Raw genomic sequence first — 18,584 nt, 5'->3', positions numbered from 1 at the left:
CACACACACACACACACACACACACACACACACACACGACATGTTTTTAAATATGTCTTGACATAATATTAGCTATTTTATTTTAAAAAAGTGAATTGTCTAATCAAGAAAAATTTCTGTTCTTAGAACAGTAGTCCAAAGTTAATTCAGAGCAGCACAGTGGAAAAAGCTGAGTCACTGTTAAGAAATCACTGATGTAAGATATAAAACTATCTTTACAATGCAAGTTTTTCAGGCTCATATTGCTGAAGAACAGTGTAAGAAATCATGGGTGTTCTTTTCAAAGGGACGGTAGCAACAAATACCTTAGAGGCCTAGGTAATTTATGGAAATCATGGTAAAAACCTAAATCTGGATAGCCAGTCAGAAAACTGAATCCCAGTGCTCCTGAGATTGTCTCACTGCTGCACACCTCACTTTGTGGTTTGGCGTGGGTTACATACACACATTGTGATGGCTCCTGGTCTCAAAACTGATTTGTTCCATGCTTACAGGTAGATGATCAAAGAATAGCAACACTGATGTTTGGCATCAGTTACCATAATGTATGTTGCCAACACAATCTTTATGTGGCTCGCACTTTAACAATATCAATATAAACAGCTCCAGACCAAAGAAATATTCAATAAAAAAACTGCTTTTTATAACAGAATTAAAATTTCACAAAGTAAAGGTTAACCATTGCTGGGGTTTAACTGTACATCATGTGAAAAATAGTCCATAAAACGCATGATGTATTAAAAATAGGTTTGGTATTGTAGTATATTTTGTAACTAAAACAAGTGACACACAATTGGGCATTTGAAAATGATGAGTACACAAAAAGATTATTTCTGACATGTTAATATAAAATGAAGTGCTATCTAAATTTTCATGATGGCAACAAGACAACTAGAATAATTAAAAATATGTATATATGGTTACTGGCATTATAAAAGTGTCAAGCTGTTACAGTATCAAACATACCTAAAAACAGGAGCCAAGAAAACACATATGTCCCGAATGTGAACAGGTATATTCAGAGAATGTAGAACATAATGTATACTGCCAGAGGTAATCATCAGTCCTGGATAAACAGTCCCTCCAACAATTCTTCCAAGAGGATACCATGCTCTCTCATCAAACCAATTCAGGAACTGGTAAAACCCATTTTTCACCATGTAAGCTGTTGCTCTATAATTGAACCTGCAAAATAAAAAAAGAGTACAAAACATTAACATATGAACACGAGGGGAAAAAATGATAAACTTCAGCAATAAACAATGTACACTTAATGAAAATATAAACAAACATAAGCATAAGAGAGTTTGTTGGAAAGTTTTAAAAAATCCTTGTGTTATTGGAGTAATACTGTAAACCACACATCAGGATCATGTAAATAAAGATGGGGATTCTCAAGGATACTAGTCAAAAATACTATGTTGCACACCAATAGAAAGATCAATATTACAAACATTTTCATCACATTCTTCAAAATAAGTGGTAAGCTCCTACCCACTGCGTCACAAGATATACTTTCTGTTCAAAATAATTACAGGCTCTCGTTTCAGTCTTTAAAACTTATAAACTCCTGGCTTCAAAAATTTAAAACCAGTGCACAATAGTTAATAAAATAGATGCATTATTTTTATGTCAATCTAGTTCTCTTGTAACACCAAAACACCCTTTAGGTGGTGATGTATTTGTCGCAATACACAAGAAATACAAATCCACTGAGACAGAAATTGAAGTGGCATGTGAGATTGTTTGGGCATGACTCATTGTCAGGGGTGGGCATAAAATAATAAGTGGATCCTTCTATTGCTCACCAGACTCACCTCCTGAAGTAACTGAAATCTTTAGAGAAAACCTCAGCTCATTGTAAATAAGGTTTCCAATCATTGGTGGAGACTTAAATCAGCCAACAGTTAATTGGGAAAATTACAGTTTTGTTGGTGGTGGGTGTGATAAGACATCCTGCAAATACTTACTAAATTCCTTCTCTGAAAACTAACTAGAACGATAGTTTGGAACCCCTCTCATGATGGAAATACGTTGGATCTAATGGCAACAAGTAGACCTGATCTCTTTGAGGATGTCCATGCCGAGATTGGTATCAGTGATCATGGTGCGGTTATGGCAACATTGATTTCTGCAGTACAAAGAACAAGTAAAACAAGCACATAGATATATATGTTAAGTAAACCAGATAAAAAAATCAGTAGAGTGGTATCTCAACAAGGAATCTGAAAGTTTCAGCATAGGGCAGGAGCTTGTAGATGAACCATGGCTCAAGTTTAAAAGCACTGTATAGTCATGTACCCAGTTGAACAGTTCATAATGGGAAGGAACTTGGTATACAGTCACTGTAAAGAAATTTCTACAGAAGCAGAGATTACTGCATAAGTGTACCACAAAAGTGTAAGGTTATAGACACAAAGATGCTAAATGAAACATGTTTGGCTGTCAAGAGAGCAATACGCGATGTCTTCATGACTACCATGTAGAATATTGTCAAATGATATTTAACAGAACCCAAAGCAATTCTGGTCATATGTAAGGGCTGTTAGTGGCTCCAAAGTTAAGTGTCCAGTCCCTAGCGAATGAGACAGGAACTGAAACTGATGGTAGAAAAATAATATCTGAAATACTTAATTCCATTTTCAAATGTTCCTGTACAGATGAAAACAAAGGAGAACTGCCCATTTAAATCATTGCACCACTACAAACATGAATAAAATAAGTATTTGTGTCAGTGGTGATGAGAAACAGTTAAAATCATTAAAACTAAAAAAAGCTCCAGGGTCCAATGGAATCCGTATCAGATTCTAAACTGAATCTGCGGCTTAGTTAGCTCCTCTTCTAACTATAATCTATTGTAGATCCCTCAAACAAAAAACTGAGAGCAGTTCTTGGAAAAAAGCACAGGTCAAATCTGTCTACAAGAAGAGCAATAGAAGTGATCCACAAAAGTACCACTCAATATCCTTGACATTGATTTCTTGTAGAATCTTGAAACATATTCTAAGCTCATACATAATGAGCTATCTTGAACAGAATGACCTCCTCAATGCCAACCAGCATGGGTTCTGAAAACATCCATCACATGAAACACAACTCATGCTTTTCTCATATGACAATACTGAAAGCTTTACGGTGTATCAAGTGAAATTTGTGACTGCATTGAGGACTTTTTGGTTGGGAGTACACAGCATGTTATCTTGGAAGGAGACTTCCCTCAATCACTATCGGCTGTGATTTGAAGGCATATCTGATGGTTACATCACCATGATGCCAAAAGCAACACTGCTATGCCTCTTTAAAACTTTGGAAGAATTGGACCCCCCCCCCTCCCCCCCACCCTCTTCCCCCAGTTTGGCGCCACATGCACCATCAGGGGGCATCTGAAGTAGTCCATAATCATGATTCATTCTTGAACACAATGGGATGCTATTCAACAACAGGCCATGCTTCCCTGCCAAGGCAGCACTCCAAAAGCACCCATATTTTTGTGGTGTTAATGGCAGCCTATGCGTGGAACAGTGATTCCCCAGCCTGGCTGCTGCTAATATCTGGCCAATGGTGCAGGATGACACATAATGTTGCTGGGAGTCCATTGCTTGTACTCAGATGGTAGGTACAGATATGAAGGGGTTACAAGCAGCCCTTCCAACAAGAACTTTGATGACGAGCATGCCTGCCCTCATGTTCAAAGCACTAGTCACTGTCATATTTGACTTCCGCACAAATCTGGACACTGCCAGATTCAACCAGCCAGCCAAATGGAAACCTACAATAAGGCCTCTTTCATAATCTACCCAGTGCGACAGCACTGTCTCACATGAATACATGGCAAATCCATGTCATTTTGAGTGATTCCTCAACAGCTGATACCCCTCACATCTCTTATATACCCTATCAGCCCTGGCAACAACATTAAACATGAACAATACTAATGCTTTCTGGTGGCCATTCTACTTGTAGCAGATAATTACAATTCCAATTGTTTACACACCTCAATGGTGTGCAAGTGTATGAAGTTTTACTGACACCCACCCATGTCTTCCATGTACTTCACTTTTATTTTTCTGGCAGCACATTTTCTTTAGACATATTACGTTTATGTGACTATAAACAATTAAATGAATGATGTGGGTTGCAGTGATTTAGGATGGAGAGTACTGCAGACTGACTATGATGTTCAACTTCTTGTATCTACTCTATTATGCACCACTTCCTCTGTACGGTGAAAGGCTATCTTAATTCAGTCCGCTGCTTGAATTGTATTAATATACTGCTTCTCTGGGGCAAATCTCGCAATATAATGGATACTGACAAACCAGTGGTGCGCAATCATGCTGATGTTGCCTTAGAAACATCATTTCACAAGGCTATATGAAACACTTACAGCTGTATGCAGCAGAAAATTCATTTCATGTAGCATATAGTATTACTAATGCATCATTCAGCAGAGCATGTATGAGAAATCCGGAAACCAGTGACCCTAAACATCAAGAGATGTGTCAGATATGTAACCTCAGCTGCCTCGAAAAATTTTAAAAAACTTATACTAATGCTTGTAAACCAATAAGCCTGGTGTTCAGAGCATACTGAAGTCCTATTAATAATGTGTCACCTCAAATCTCCAAATGACAAATCAGATGACCATTACTATTTGTTTTAGTCTGCCACATTTCTCACACAGAAGTTTGCAGAGGAACTGAGGAAGCAAGCTACATCCAGCCCAGCAAGGTGGAAAGTAGTGAGGGTAGAACAAGCACCATCTCCCTCACAAAATGCTAGTACTAAGTGTGTGCTACATATTTTGCACAGAGCATCAATATGAAAGTACAAATGGCACACAGAAATAACAGTTACACTTAGGGCAATTGTCTTATTTACATAACCAATTTCAAAAATAGATAGAATTGTATAAATTGGATAGATAAAAAAATCTACTCACCAAATGGCCGCACGAGAATATACACACAAAACAAGGTTATACTTATGCACACTTTTGGAGCCAGTGGCTCCTTCTTCAGGCAGAAGGATTGAAGGAGAAGGAATAAGGGTGAAGGAAAAGGACTGGAGAGGTTTAGGAAAAGGAGTAGATTTCAGAAAAGTAACCCAGAACTGCAAGACAGGGGAGACTTCATGGACATGATGAGAAGGAAAGATTGATTGTTGGGAACAGCTATGGATGAGATGTGAAAGTCCAGGAACTTAAAGGTGGAAGATAATCACAAAAACGTCATGCTTGAGTCAATAAGAGTGAAAAGTTAAGTGCACTGTATGTAAGAGAGATGGGAGGAGGATGGCGAAAAATAGACAGGTCAGAAAATGAAAGATGTAGAAAACTAAAATGGAGTGAAGAAAGAAGTAGGTACTCTGAAGAACATAAATTAAGGCCAGGTGGGTGTGAGGTTGTAGTACTAGTTCCAACCTACGGAGTTCTGAGAAACTGGTGTCTGGAAGAAGAATGCAGATGGCGCATGAGAAGAAACAGGCACCGAGGTCACAACTATCATGTTGTAGAGTATGCTCTGCAACAGGATATTGTGTGTTGTCAGTACACATCCTCTGCCTATGCCAATTCATCCTGAGACCTTGGTGGTACTTATGCTGATGTAAACAGCCAAACAGTGTTTACGTAACAGCTGGTAAATGTTGTGTCATTTCACAGCTGGCTCTCCCTTTGATTATGTATGTTTTGTCAGTTACAGGGCAGGTATAGGTAGTGGTAGGAGGGTGCATAGAGCAAGTCTTGCAGTGGGAACGATCACAGGGGTAGGAGTCACAGGGTTTGTCGAAGTAGCTGATTAATACATTCAAGACCAGGATAATACTGAGAGACTAGTGATGTGCTCCAAAGTTCTTTTTTGTGTGTAAGTATAAAATTAATTAAGGTGAGCAGGAAGGATGCCATAGGTTTGGAATCAGGTGGTTGCTGACTATGGAAATGTTCAGCAGCAGACAGACCATATATGTTGGGAATGTTGGTACAGAGGGAGGTAGCATCAATGGTGGCAAGCAAGGTGTGTGGTGAGAGTGGGAGGGGAACGGATTTCGGATGATCTTGGAAATGCTTGGTGTATTTAACATAGGAGGGAAGTCTTTGTACTGTGTGTCGCAGGTGCTGACCAACTAAGCTTTGTATATGTTTGGTGGGTGCTTTGAAGCCAGCAACTATAGGACGGCCATGCTGATTGTGTGTGTGTCTCTTAGAAAGGAGGTAAAAGGTAGGGGCACTTGGTTTGGGTGAGGTAAGTATACTTACCAACAACTATTTCGCCATTGAGGGGCACACAAACAAACAGATCACAGATACTGCCATGGTAACCAGGATGGCTCCTTCTTATGCCAACCTTTTAATGGATTGCTTGGAGGGGCTTTCCTGAGATCCATAAGTCTCCAGCCCCTGGTTTGGTTCAGAAACACTGATGACATCTTTGCCATATGGACTCATAGTGAGGCTGACCTCTTAAAATTCCTGGAATTTTTAAATACCTTCTCCTAAACAAAATTCAGATAGTCCTATTCCAAATTCCATACCAAATTCCTCGATGTTGATCTTGTCCTCAACGAAGGCCAGATTTCCCGGCCCATCACATCTAATCGTGGTACTGCTAATCCCTCCAAAAATCGACTTCGGAACTTAAGAGCACACCACTAGCCACTCAGTATTATCCTCGTCTTGAATGTACCAATCAGCTACTTCGACAAGGCCATGACTTCCTAAAATCACGGCCTGAAATGAGCTCCATTCTGTCTGAGATTTTGCACACCACACCTAGAATAGCTTCCCGTCGCCCTCCCAGTCTCCGCAATATCTTTGTCAGACCCTACGCTCCTTCTGCATCCATCTTTCTACCCTGTGGCTCCTACCCCTGTGACCATTCCCACTGCAAGACTTGCCTGTGCGCCCTCCTACCACCACCTATACTAGCCTCATAACTGACAAGACATACACCATCAAAGGGAGAGCCAGCCATGAAATGACACGTCATACACCAGCTGTTACGTAAACACTTGTTTGGCTTTTTACATCAGCATAAGTATCACCAAGTTATCAGTCAGGATGAATTGGCACAGGCAGAGAGTGTTTATCGACAACACACAATATCCTATTGCAGAGCATGCTCTACAACACGACAGTTGAGATGTCGGTGTCTTTTTCATCACATGCACCATCTGGATTCTCCCCCCGGACACTAGTCTCTCAGAACTCGGCAGGGGGGAACTATTACTACAACATGTCCTTGGTTCTTGCCACCCACCAGGCATTAATTTAAGTTAATTTCTTCCGTATCAACATTTCTTCACAGTAACTACTCCTTTCTTCACTCCATTTTAGTTTTCTACATTTATCATTTTCTGATCTGTCCAATTTTTCGCTGTCCTCCTCCCATCTCTCTTACGTACAATGTACTTAGTTCTTCACTCTTATTAACTCACGCATGACATTTTTGCAGTAAATCTGTCTTGCATATTACTCTGTCTTCCACCTTTCAGCTTTAAGGTTTTCAAATCTCATCTGGTGTAGTCCTCAACAATCAGTCCTTCCTTCTCATCCCATCTGGAAAGTGTCCCCTTACTTGTGGTTCTGGATGACTTTTCCAAAATATCCCCCTTTTCCTAAACCTCTCCAGTCCTTTTCCTTCACCCCTCTTCCTTCCCTTCAACCCTTCTGTCTGAAGAAGGATCCACTGGCTCCAAAAGCTTGCATAAGTATAACCCCCTTTTACGTGTGTGCTCTCCTGCCACTACTTGGTTACAAGATTTTTTTTTATCCAATTGCACTATGTTGTGAAAAATTAATTATATTCATTGTTCAATTTCAAAAACGGTACTTATGCTTATAAATGTCATTTCAGTTTACAAAGGCAGCATCTGTTTTCAGATTACTTGTTTCTCTCAGTTCACTTCATCCTCCAATAAAATTTCCCTGAGAAATCATAGGTAACTGCTGCAATAGTTGTGATATTGTTTCACCACAAAATCTCAAACAAACATTCCAAGTAGCACAAGATGACAGCCATTATCTTGTCTAGTGGCTACTACTTCGCTACACATAGTAGCATTAGATCTGTAATAATGGAATTGACCAACACAAAAAATAATAATCAAAAGTCTTCCAATGGCTAATGATTCAGGACTAGGGAGTCTCGTGATCAGGAAAAGTCCCATAAATAATAGCAGTCTGTCTACAGTAACATTATTTAAGAGTCTTACTTCCATTACACTCGAAAGACATGGGCTCACTTATGGGACTGCATATGCACACACTAGCATATTTTTTACAAGTTTTGATACACTGAGACTTGTAACAAAAAAAAAAAAAAAAAAAAAGAAATGAAATTCTGTACAGAAATTAAAGAGTTGTTTTAACTGCTCCAAATGATGCTCTCATACAACTAAAATTACTATGTCGTTATGAACTCTCAGAATCATGGACTGTTCTACATTACACATTAAGTTTACTCTTAAAGCACCAGTGTGGCTACTATGTTTATACTTTCTTCATAAAACTATGCCTACTCAATGGATAACATTAACAATTAAGAGGCTTAACCACAAACTTGTACAACATTCACTGGGCTGTTTACCAAAAATGTCAAATACTTTTGCTGTTTCTCCATATTATTTATGGACAATTTGTAATGACAAATACTTGATGTCTTCACACAATATTAAATTATGGCAGTATTTTACAACCATGCACTAAATACTCTTAGCATCTTTCAAATAGCATTCACGCAACATATTTCTTCCACAGTATTCTCTTAATGTATGTCTTTTTTTTATGGAGGCTGATTTTGAACTTACCAGTGTCAACCTTTGACTGTCAAAATGACAGATATAAACCAGTAATTTAAATTATGTTATTCACATGGCATTACATTCATTGATTTTGTCAATGCGCAAACTGTCCCCTTCCAACATGAACTAGACTTTGTTCTATGCTCTAGATCCATCTTCTACAACAGACTGTATTCCAATAAATGACATAGAAGCACAATACATATACACAATACTCTTTTCTGTCTGAACATTTAAGACATCACATGCCAGATCACCGTTCTGTCAAGGATCACTGTCAATGGCACATATCGGTAGCTTTAATGTACCATTGGGCAAGGGGAGGGTGCAAATTTAAGCTGTTTCGATACATCAACACTGACTGGCCAATGAGCAATACACCAACTAAACCAGAAATTCATGTAGTAGATTACCAACCATTTTTCTTGGTGAGAACATTTCTATTCAATGAACTGTTTTGTTTTGTAATATGATATGGGTCAAGATGTATAATCAATACTAATTGCTGGCCTTCACCAGTGATGTAATGTTAATGGCTGCAGTGACATCAACTTCTGGTGTGTATTTTCACAGTCTCATTATCACTTGGCAAAACCAACAATATGAATGCAAAAAAGCCAGCTGCTGTGCCGGACTGACTTGCAACATAGCACAAGGTCCAGGTTCGTCTGGAAGGTTGGTGCTGCCACAGGATGTGAAAGCAAAAATACTTGATTATGAAGACAGACCGATCTGTAGCCTAGCTCAATCGAAAAAAATCGCCACTGGTATCATGTTACAGCCACCCTGTTATTTACGATGTTAGTCACATAGTTCCTATGCCACTGATCAAAGCCAACTACTAATATCAAATATTCCTCTTTACCCAAATATATCATCATCATAATATTTACTTTTTTACACTGGAAAAGATAGATGACAGTTACGAACTGCAGGTTAAAGTTGAAGAAATTGCAGAATTGTAGAAACCTAAGTAGTAGCATTTATATAAACTTAAAATGGGAGGTTGCTGAAAATGCCAAAGATAGCATTAGGGAATTGCTGATGAATGAAGAATGAAGTACAATAGAAGACAAACAGCTTCGAGGGATGAAAATAGGGGAGGCAGCAGAGTAATGATAAGATAAAAAGAAAATGACCCAGTGAAAAACCTTGGGTAATGTGTAAGATACTCAGCATAATTGATGAAACACGAAAATATAAAATACAGGCAATGAATCAAGTGAAAGTGAATAGAGAGATATAAATAATGAGATTAACAAAAAATGCAAAATGGCAAAGCAAGAATGATTAGAGGAGAAGGGTCAACTGCACCTACCAACACCAGATGTCGACTTTGTGCCATATCTTAATGATAATGTGGCATTGGACGTTATATGTGCACATCGGAAAGAGAACAGAACACTGACACTATTTTCTTTGCACCTAGCTTTTTTAAATATAGGTTGTGATGACAGACTTATCTGTAGTCTAGTCCGAAGTCTAGGTTAGGTTGAAAGGTGACAGTTTGGTTCTGAGTCAACAAAGCTGCACTGAACACTTCAATTCATCTGAGGATAAATGTTAAATCTTAGAAGCACGCAGGACTATGAGAAAGATGGATGATGTATAAGAAAATTACAGAAAACTGGAAAAATAGATAAAGCTGTGCAAACATTAACAGCTCAGATGGGAAGCCAGCAGAATACAGAGAAGGGATGGCTGCAAGGAAGGTCTAGACAACTGAAAGAAACTTATAATTCACATTCTGAAGTTATCATCAACAAAATGTAGCAAGAGTAAAAGATTATCTACAACTTGCATAGTTCTAAGATTCAACGCACTTTAAAAGGAATCAGTAGGTCACAAGGGAGTGATAATTGTACCCTATCTCCATATTATGCAATTGACACATAGAACAAACAGTAAAGGAAACTAAGGAGAAATATCTACAAAAGTAGCTTAAGTTCAGGAAGATAGAGATAGAAAAGAAATTAAAAAGAACTATAGTTGACACTGAAATTCTGTCAGAGACAGCAAAGGGCTTGGAAGATTAGTTGAATGGAATGGGTATGTCTTGAAAGCAGTTTATATCAGCATTAAAACTGAAGAAAGGATATTGGGGAGTACAACTTTAAATAAGGTGGTGCTGAGGGAATCAATTAAGAAATGAAATACTAGAAACAGTCAATGAGTATTACTATTTGGACAGCAGAAAAAATGGCGGATGTAGAGAGGATATAAAATGCAGACTGATGATGGCAAACAAAGCTAATTCAAAAGAGGAAATACGTTAATATAAATTTAACTGTTAGAAGTGCTTTCTGAAAGCACTTCAGTTTAACTTTATATGGTATTGAAACAACGATGGTGAAGAGTACAGACAAGACGAGAATAGAAGCTTCTGATATGTGATGCTATGTCAGAATACTGAAGATTAGATCAGGTAACTAATGAAGAGGTAGGGTCTACTGAATCAAATCAGTCTTCGGAGTACGCATGATGTGGTGTTGTCAATGATCCCTAGCTGCTTTTTCTAGTAGTATTTATATTAAACACTTCAATTTTTTAAAACTGGAATAAGCATAGATCATATACTAGTATGCTACGTTTTTGTCTACTGGGACTGATCAAGACGTAATATTTGTGTGCTCTAATGTACCTCCACACAATGGAGCAAGGCATTCTTGGCATAACATGACTACACAGAATGAAGGCAAATTTGCATTGGTGACTGGGTTATGAATAAAAATGATCTGATGATACCCAGTGTGAGTGAGGCAGAAACTGAAAACTCATGGACCCAGTGAAAGTTTGCATGTCTCTTACAACTGTTACTGGTCTGTATGGGTTCATTTCACAGATTCAGAAATGTCAGTTCCTCTTGGCATTAATCACTGTAGTGCAAAAACACCATCCTGGGTTACAAGATTTTGCTACAAATTATAAATACAAGCTTTGTGAATGCATTATTAAATGATGAAAGTATCTGGAAACCATGTAACTTGAGACACTCATAAGGCATCTCATGACAAACTGACAGTAGGGTGCACTGCTTTATGGAAGGGTCTTAATAATTCAAACATTGTGTAGCCTTTTTTTTTACAATTATAAATTAGATATTTCATCAGATGACTTCATGGGTGAATGGCATACATTTATATGAAAATCAGTGTCATTGGATACGCAGTTTGTATTTGTATATACTTGCACGAAATTCAATCATTCTGTATTGTATGGGGCGCCTAAAGAAAGTTTTTACTTAGCTGGAAGTCCCAAACGTGAGCAAATGGGGTTATGAGTCAAGTAAGGGGCGTAATTTATTAAAAATCATCAAAAATTATTTATCTGCAAAACTAGATGAGAAAACGGTGCTATAACTTTATTATTGAACAACGCTAAGTTAATGAAAATAAACATTTCTGGTCGATGATAATATAGGATTTTCACATGGTAGTACGTAACATGATCATTCAGGTACTGTCAGGTAATCGGGGAGGGTGGGCACTCAAGTCGAAGGCAGTGCCTAATAATAATAATAATAATAATAATAATAATAATAATAATAATGATGATGATGATGATGACGATGACAATCTGGACTCTAAGATGGCCAAGTTTCGGTTCACCATACCGGAGTACTGTAGGAAGCACAAAAATAAATAAATATTAATGTTTTCACTGGTATGACGTCACGCGCTATTCATCATACGTCACGGCTTAAAGCCGACGTCAGGTATCGCCAACTTCAATCGACCACACCAGGCTTTCCTAAGAAGGCATACGCAAGATTGGTAACACGAAATGGACGGAGTTTTAACATTCTGACGCAGATAACAAATAACAGCATCTTCTCCGATCAGCTGCAGAAGTTTTGCCATACTCACCATGGATCAAATTCATGGATGATACTCTCAAATCTTATCACAGCAAACAATCTGGACGCAAAACCAGAAATCCACGCTAAAAATAGAACCGTAAATGTTATGAGGCTCTTCCATCCCGACGAAGTCGATATTGGAGCCTGTCCACTCCTACTTGCTGCAGGTACAACCATCTTCACACTTATCAACTAACTATAGAGACACGTAGGACGCTTATGTCAACTGCTGCTTCACAAAAGTTCTACGAACCACTTTTCGCTGCAACTCAGCGTTTTTGCGAATTTTAAATTAAACAATGTTGACCTAGTTCATTATTAGTATACAGCCACACACTCACAACCAATTCATTAATCAATTTAATATCAAACGTTAATCCGGCTAAACACGCCACTCTCATTCACCGCCATCCATTTCAAAGACTTCGCGAAACATATCAAAACTCGTGAGCAGAAAGCTACTCGCAAAGACAACAATGTCGCTTACAAACCTAATCTATGGTACACATCGTGACGTGTACCATGGTAGCCACACTGACGTTTCTAAACTGAAACTCCAGAAATTAAGATGCTTGTTTGAACTATTTCAAATGCTGTTATACCAATATTGTTTGAAGTTTGGTTAAGTAATTCCGAGATTATGTCCTTTTTGTGGCTTTCACATTCATTTTTAAGGTATTTTATAATCGATTTTGGGTATTCGACGATTTAAAAGTGTGTCGCTGATTAATGCTGCTGGTATTATAAAAGCTTCAATGCTATGACATAAGGCGCTTGTGGGCGTCAAGTCGGCTCTCGCATCGGACTTGTGAGCCACCAGCGAATATGTCTCCAGGATGCCACTTGAATCTTCCGACAGGAAGCACCAGTTCATTAATAGCATAAGGGGGAAAGCAGCCGAAACCATAAATCATTCATGGAAGGCAGAGAAATCTTTGTAAAAATTAAACATCAAGTGAAAAATACTACTGCAAATGTCTATTAGAATTTTGAATTTGTTAAATACAACATGTTTCGAGCGTCAGTGCATGGCCAACTACTTTTCATTTTATGCGTAAGCGACATGGTCCAAAATAATGAGTGCATGCGCGCAGATAACACTTCAGTTGATACTAGTAGTGCTTCAATAGATGACTTACAGAAGAAACCTTCTCTATATATAGGAAATGGAAACAACTGCTTCAGCAAAAATAACATATTTATAAATGTTAACAGAAGAACAAAAAAGCAAATATATTCAAACAAAACACAAACCCTGAAAGATACTATTGCAAGCTAGGAAACTTGTAGTTAAAAGAATAGTTCATTATAAAGTCCTGGCGATGATGGTGGTTAGGTATTTGACAAGCAAGAATCGTATACAACTATCACCAGTTCAAACATATTCCTGACGACAAAAATGTGGAGGACAATAAACACACAAAACAACTAACAAGGTACTATGGACTTGTTCATTCATACCAATTAAATGCTATCCCCATCTGTGAAAATACTACAAATGTGCGTCTATAAAGATTACTAAAGCTACTAAAGAAATCTGTGACATGTATAGCAAAACTATATTTTTAAGAATCTCACAGGAATAAATTTAAGGAACTAAACATATTAACAGTACGATAAATACTTGAAACAGATAGTTATGTAAAGACTTACTGTACTGCAACATGGAACAGAAATATCCATAATTAGATCCTATGGAGAAGAAATAAAAACATTGAGGTTCGCCGATGACATTGTAATTCTGTCAGAGACAGCAAAGGACTTGGAAGAGCAGTTGAACGGAATGGATGGTGTCTTGAAGGGAGGATATAAGATGAACATCAACAAAAGCAAAACGAGGATAATGGAGTGTAGTCGAATTAAGTCGGGTGATGTTGAGGATATTAGATTAGGAAATGAGGCACTTAAAGTAGTGAAGGAGTTTTGCTATTTGGGAAGCAAAATAACTGATGATGGTCGAAGTAGAGAGGATATAAAATGTAGACTGGCAATGGCAAGGAAAGCGTTTCTGAAGAAGAGAAATTTGTTAACATCGAGTATAGATTTAAGTGTCAGGAAGTCATTTCTGAAAGTATTTGTTGGAGTGTAGTCATGTATGGAAGTGAAACATGGACGGTAAATAGTTTGGACAAGAAGAGAATAGAAGCATTCGAAATGTGGTGCTACAGAAGAATGCTGAAGATTAGATGGGTAGATCACATAACTAATGAGGAGGTACTGAATAGGATTGGGGAGAAGAGGAGTATGTGGCACAACTTGACCAGAAGAAGGGATCGGTTGGTAGGACATGTTCTGAGGCATCAAGAGATCACCAATTTAGTATTGGAGGGCAGCGTGGAGGGTAAAAATCGTAGGGGGAGACCAAGAGATGAATACACTAAGCAGATTCAGAAGGATGTAGGTTGTAGTAGGTACTGGGAGATGAAGAAGCTTGCACAGGATAGAGTAGCATGGAGAGCTGCATCAAACCAGTCTCAGGACTGAAGACCACAACAACAACAACAGATCCCAAGAAGTACAATTGATTAACAGATTGAAGGGAACTGGCTCAAATTAACTGGCAAAGCGATGTAAATACAGGATGCTTTCTAGCAACAGTTTGATTCACTATATGAGGATGACTGAAAATATGTCTGTTGCCAAAAGTAAAATTTTTCGGTACACATGTAAAAAATATCTTGAAGCTAAAAATTAAAGTAGTGTGTTCACATGTAACTATTTTTTTCAGATACCATCAACTGAATTTAATGTATGATAATTACATAGTATGAATTCATCATTGTTAGTTAGTTGTTTGAAGATAAAGAAGCATTCCTTCTATTGATATATATTTGTGTAACTCCTTGTAACATGCTAAAAACTGTGTTTATCAGTATTTTATTGTTATATTCATGTGATTGCGTAATTTTTAAACTTGTAACTGTGTAATTTTTAAACTCCATGTAAAGATGATGTGCTGAACACCATTGCACAGAATGCTCCACAAGCAATGTTAATACTATAATGCGTTTAAAATTAATTGCGACTTTTGACAGTTCAGTATGGAGCGAGTGGAGGGAAGTGTAGTTGCCAGTGCGTGCTGAATGCATCAGCAGGTGACGATATCGCCAGGTCTGTTTGGCATGTAATCTGTCAGCCGCACAAGCTGGCCAATCTGCAAACTTTATTTCACGATTTTAATGAAACTATACCATAATAAACTCTGCACCTCGCTCATCTTATAGTTTTATTCGTCAGCTTCTTGGTAAATTACCTGTCATTTCATTAGTGGTCATAGTTATTGTGATATTTTGGCATTAGTTAAACTACTGCAAGAAATTCTGGAAATTTACACTGAAAAATAGGGGCGCTATGAATTTGAGATTTCTGTATGTTAGGTCATATGTAGCTGCATGTGAAATTTGGATAGCATATTAAATTATTTTTTACACCTTGAAGGATATCGTTATCTGTCTCCAAAATCGAGAAAATGGAATGTAAGTAAAGGGCTTCGTCACGAAAGCAATGACCAGTGAAAAAGCCAGAATGAAATATCATCAATCCCTCGTATCTCATAAAAGGTCTGAGATATCAACACAAGGTTTTGGCAAAGTGAAGAGTATTTTGCCACATAATTGATATGCCAAACTTCCATGTCTACCGCAATATTCAAGCAACTACTGATTTTATAAAAATGAAATAATGTAATTTTTAAGGACGTGTGAAACGAGAATTGGCGTGGGTTTTGCAACAATACAAGTTAAGAAGCAACACATGTATTTTTATACTGCAAATGCACTTTATCGTAACTATTGATATGTCTCGGCCTCAGTGCTAGTTTAATAATACACTGTTTTTGTACCCTGCCACAGTTTAAACTGCATTAGAATATTAGTGAGGTGTATACCTGTAGACTCAGCTTGTTTATGGAAAAGAAGCAGGTGTTAACACACCAACAAGAGAAGTAAAGTATTACTCAAAACCTGACACAGTCCTCCATGAATCCATGTCTCCTCAACTACATTCTTAGTATGGCTGACAATCTGAAACCAGTCGTGTGATGTAACATTTGCAATGACTTCTTTTATCAGCATTTCAACCTCATGGAGTGGAATTGTTTGCTACATTGCTTTTCACCTAGGCTCTTATATTCTCTCGTATTTAAATGAGGATGATATGGAGGAAGCATGATTAAACTATACTCTAGCAATTTCGACTACCTTGTAGCATGGAGTTTTTAGTTTGTACAGTACCACAAGTTCCACTAACTTCGTCTTACACAAGCTAGGCTCAACTTTATCCAATCCATCATTCCTTTGTACCGAGAAAATAGCCCTTTTCTCTGCTGCATTGTTGGAGCTGTGTCCATCACAGCTGAGTGGTATTGCACATTGTCCACTAGTATTGTCGAATTCGGAGGAATATTTTATGTCAGAAGATTATCTTCACAGCTGGTGAACGTGTTCTTGGATGACCACTTTTATTTCGAATCTCATGTTCAGACGTTCTACACTGTTATTATTAATGAAGCGCCAACACGAAACACTCGTTCATTGTAGAACTCTTCAGTGCCAGAAAATATCACTTTGCAATGAGAGCTAATGGACATACGTGCCTCTAATGTGCGCCACCACGTGGTATTGTTTATTCGTGGCATAGCAACAGGGGGCTTTACCAACCGAACTGCTGGCGGCGTGGTAGGGAAAGCAGGCTCGCTATTGGTGTTACCTGGGCAATGGCGTCATGTCGCCACCAGTGAGACAAATCTCAAAAGTCGCAACTAATTTTAAATGCACTATAATAGTAATGGGTCATATGTCGCCGTGTACTATTACATTACAACACACCACATAAAATGGGTTCGGCTCTTATGTTAGTAGGACAGCATAAAATATGTAACAAAATGTTCAAGGTAGTAATGGCCTAATGACAATAAAACTATTATTATTATTATTATTATTATTATTAGTAGTAGTAGTAGTAGTACTAGCACTAGTAGTAGCAGTAGTAGTAGTAGTAATATGGTATTGTTGGCTGGGAGACTCTGAGAGGTAGTTTCAGCCATCCAGTTGGAAAGGGTTTTCTTTCTCCATGCACAATCTGACTGATATATGCGAATTCTATTTCAAGTGTATCAGTTAAGTGTAGGCGACTCTAATGGGTGTGCTTACAGTTTATGTGTTCTATGAGGGTAGGAGATGGCAGAGGATGAAACATGGTGGCAGTGTATTGGCTTCTTTTCTTGAATAGCACCAGGCTTAACATTCCCTTTTGATGGACTGATCATAATCAACATTGTCACATGTCCTCCCTTCATGAGACAGAGCAAAAAGATTTAACCCTTAATATGAGCAGTATTGCAATGAAGATGAATTTAAAGTTGGTAACTACATTACATTACATAGAACATGTTCCTTGGACCTCTGGAAATATAGAAAGAAGTCAAATATGTGTATTTTAATCAACTGCAGTAATACCATGAACGATTTTTGTATTAGGCGTTAATTCACATTTGAAAATAATCCATAACATTAATTTTGAGAGTTTCTTTTTGAAGATACAGTACTCTGCAATAGAATAGAAGGAATTGCTAGATTAATTAGGAATCTCAATCATAACTTCCAAGAATTTATCTTTGGAACCTTATGATTTGAGGAATTTAAGAATATTTGCAATAAGTTTTAAAATCACGAGTTTGGATTCGTTTACATTTACTTTACAATAGCCATTTTCTGTGGATCCCATGGAGACCAGTCTCTGGGATGTGTGCAAAACAGTGAAATGACATTACATACCATATTACAGTAATAATATGTACATTACTGTATTACAATACTAATTCTAATTATACACTAACCTAAAACAGAAAAATTGAGAGTTTGTGTGAGGATAGTCTCATATGGAGTAGGAGTATAATTCAGTGTTAGATTCCACCACATTATCTACA

The 18,584-nt window shown here is 37.8% G+C and overlaps 1 protein-coding gene across 1 annotated transcript in view; it reads right to left on the bottom strand.

Annotated features, from left to right (window-relative positions):
* LOC124783695 (dolichyl-diphosphooligosaccharide--protein glycosyltransferase subunit STT3B) overlaps window positions 1–13,105 on the bottom strand; it is an 85,459-nt gene extending 72,354 nt beyond the window's left edge. Inside the window, exons 1-2 of the mRNA XM_047254041.1 lie at window positions 12,666–13,105; window positions 967–1,185 (exon numbers count right to left, since the gene is read on the bottom strand). Of these exons, the coding sequence (XP_047109997.1) occupies window positions 967–1,185; window positions 12,666–12,835 (389 nt within the window). The 5' untranslated portion in view covers window positions 12,836–13,105. The remainder of the gene's footprint in view (window positions 1–966; window positions 1,186–12,665) is intronic.
* Window positions 13,106–18,584: the final 5,479 nt, after the last annotated feature.

Source organism: Schistocerca piceifrons, chromosome 1 (genome assembly GCF_021461385.2).
Source record: "Schistocerca piceifrons isolate TAMUIC-IGC-003096 chromosome 1, iqSchPice1.1, whole genome shotgun sequence".
NCBI classification, from domain to species: domain Eukaryota; kingdom Metazoa; phylum Arthropoda; class Insecta; order Orthoptera; family Acrididae; genus Schistocerca; species Schistocerca piceifrons.
This window is presented reverse-complemented; position numbering and strand designations above follow the sequence as displayed.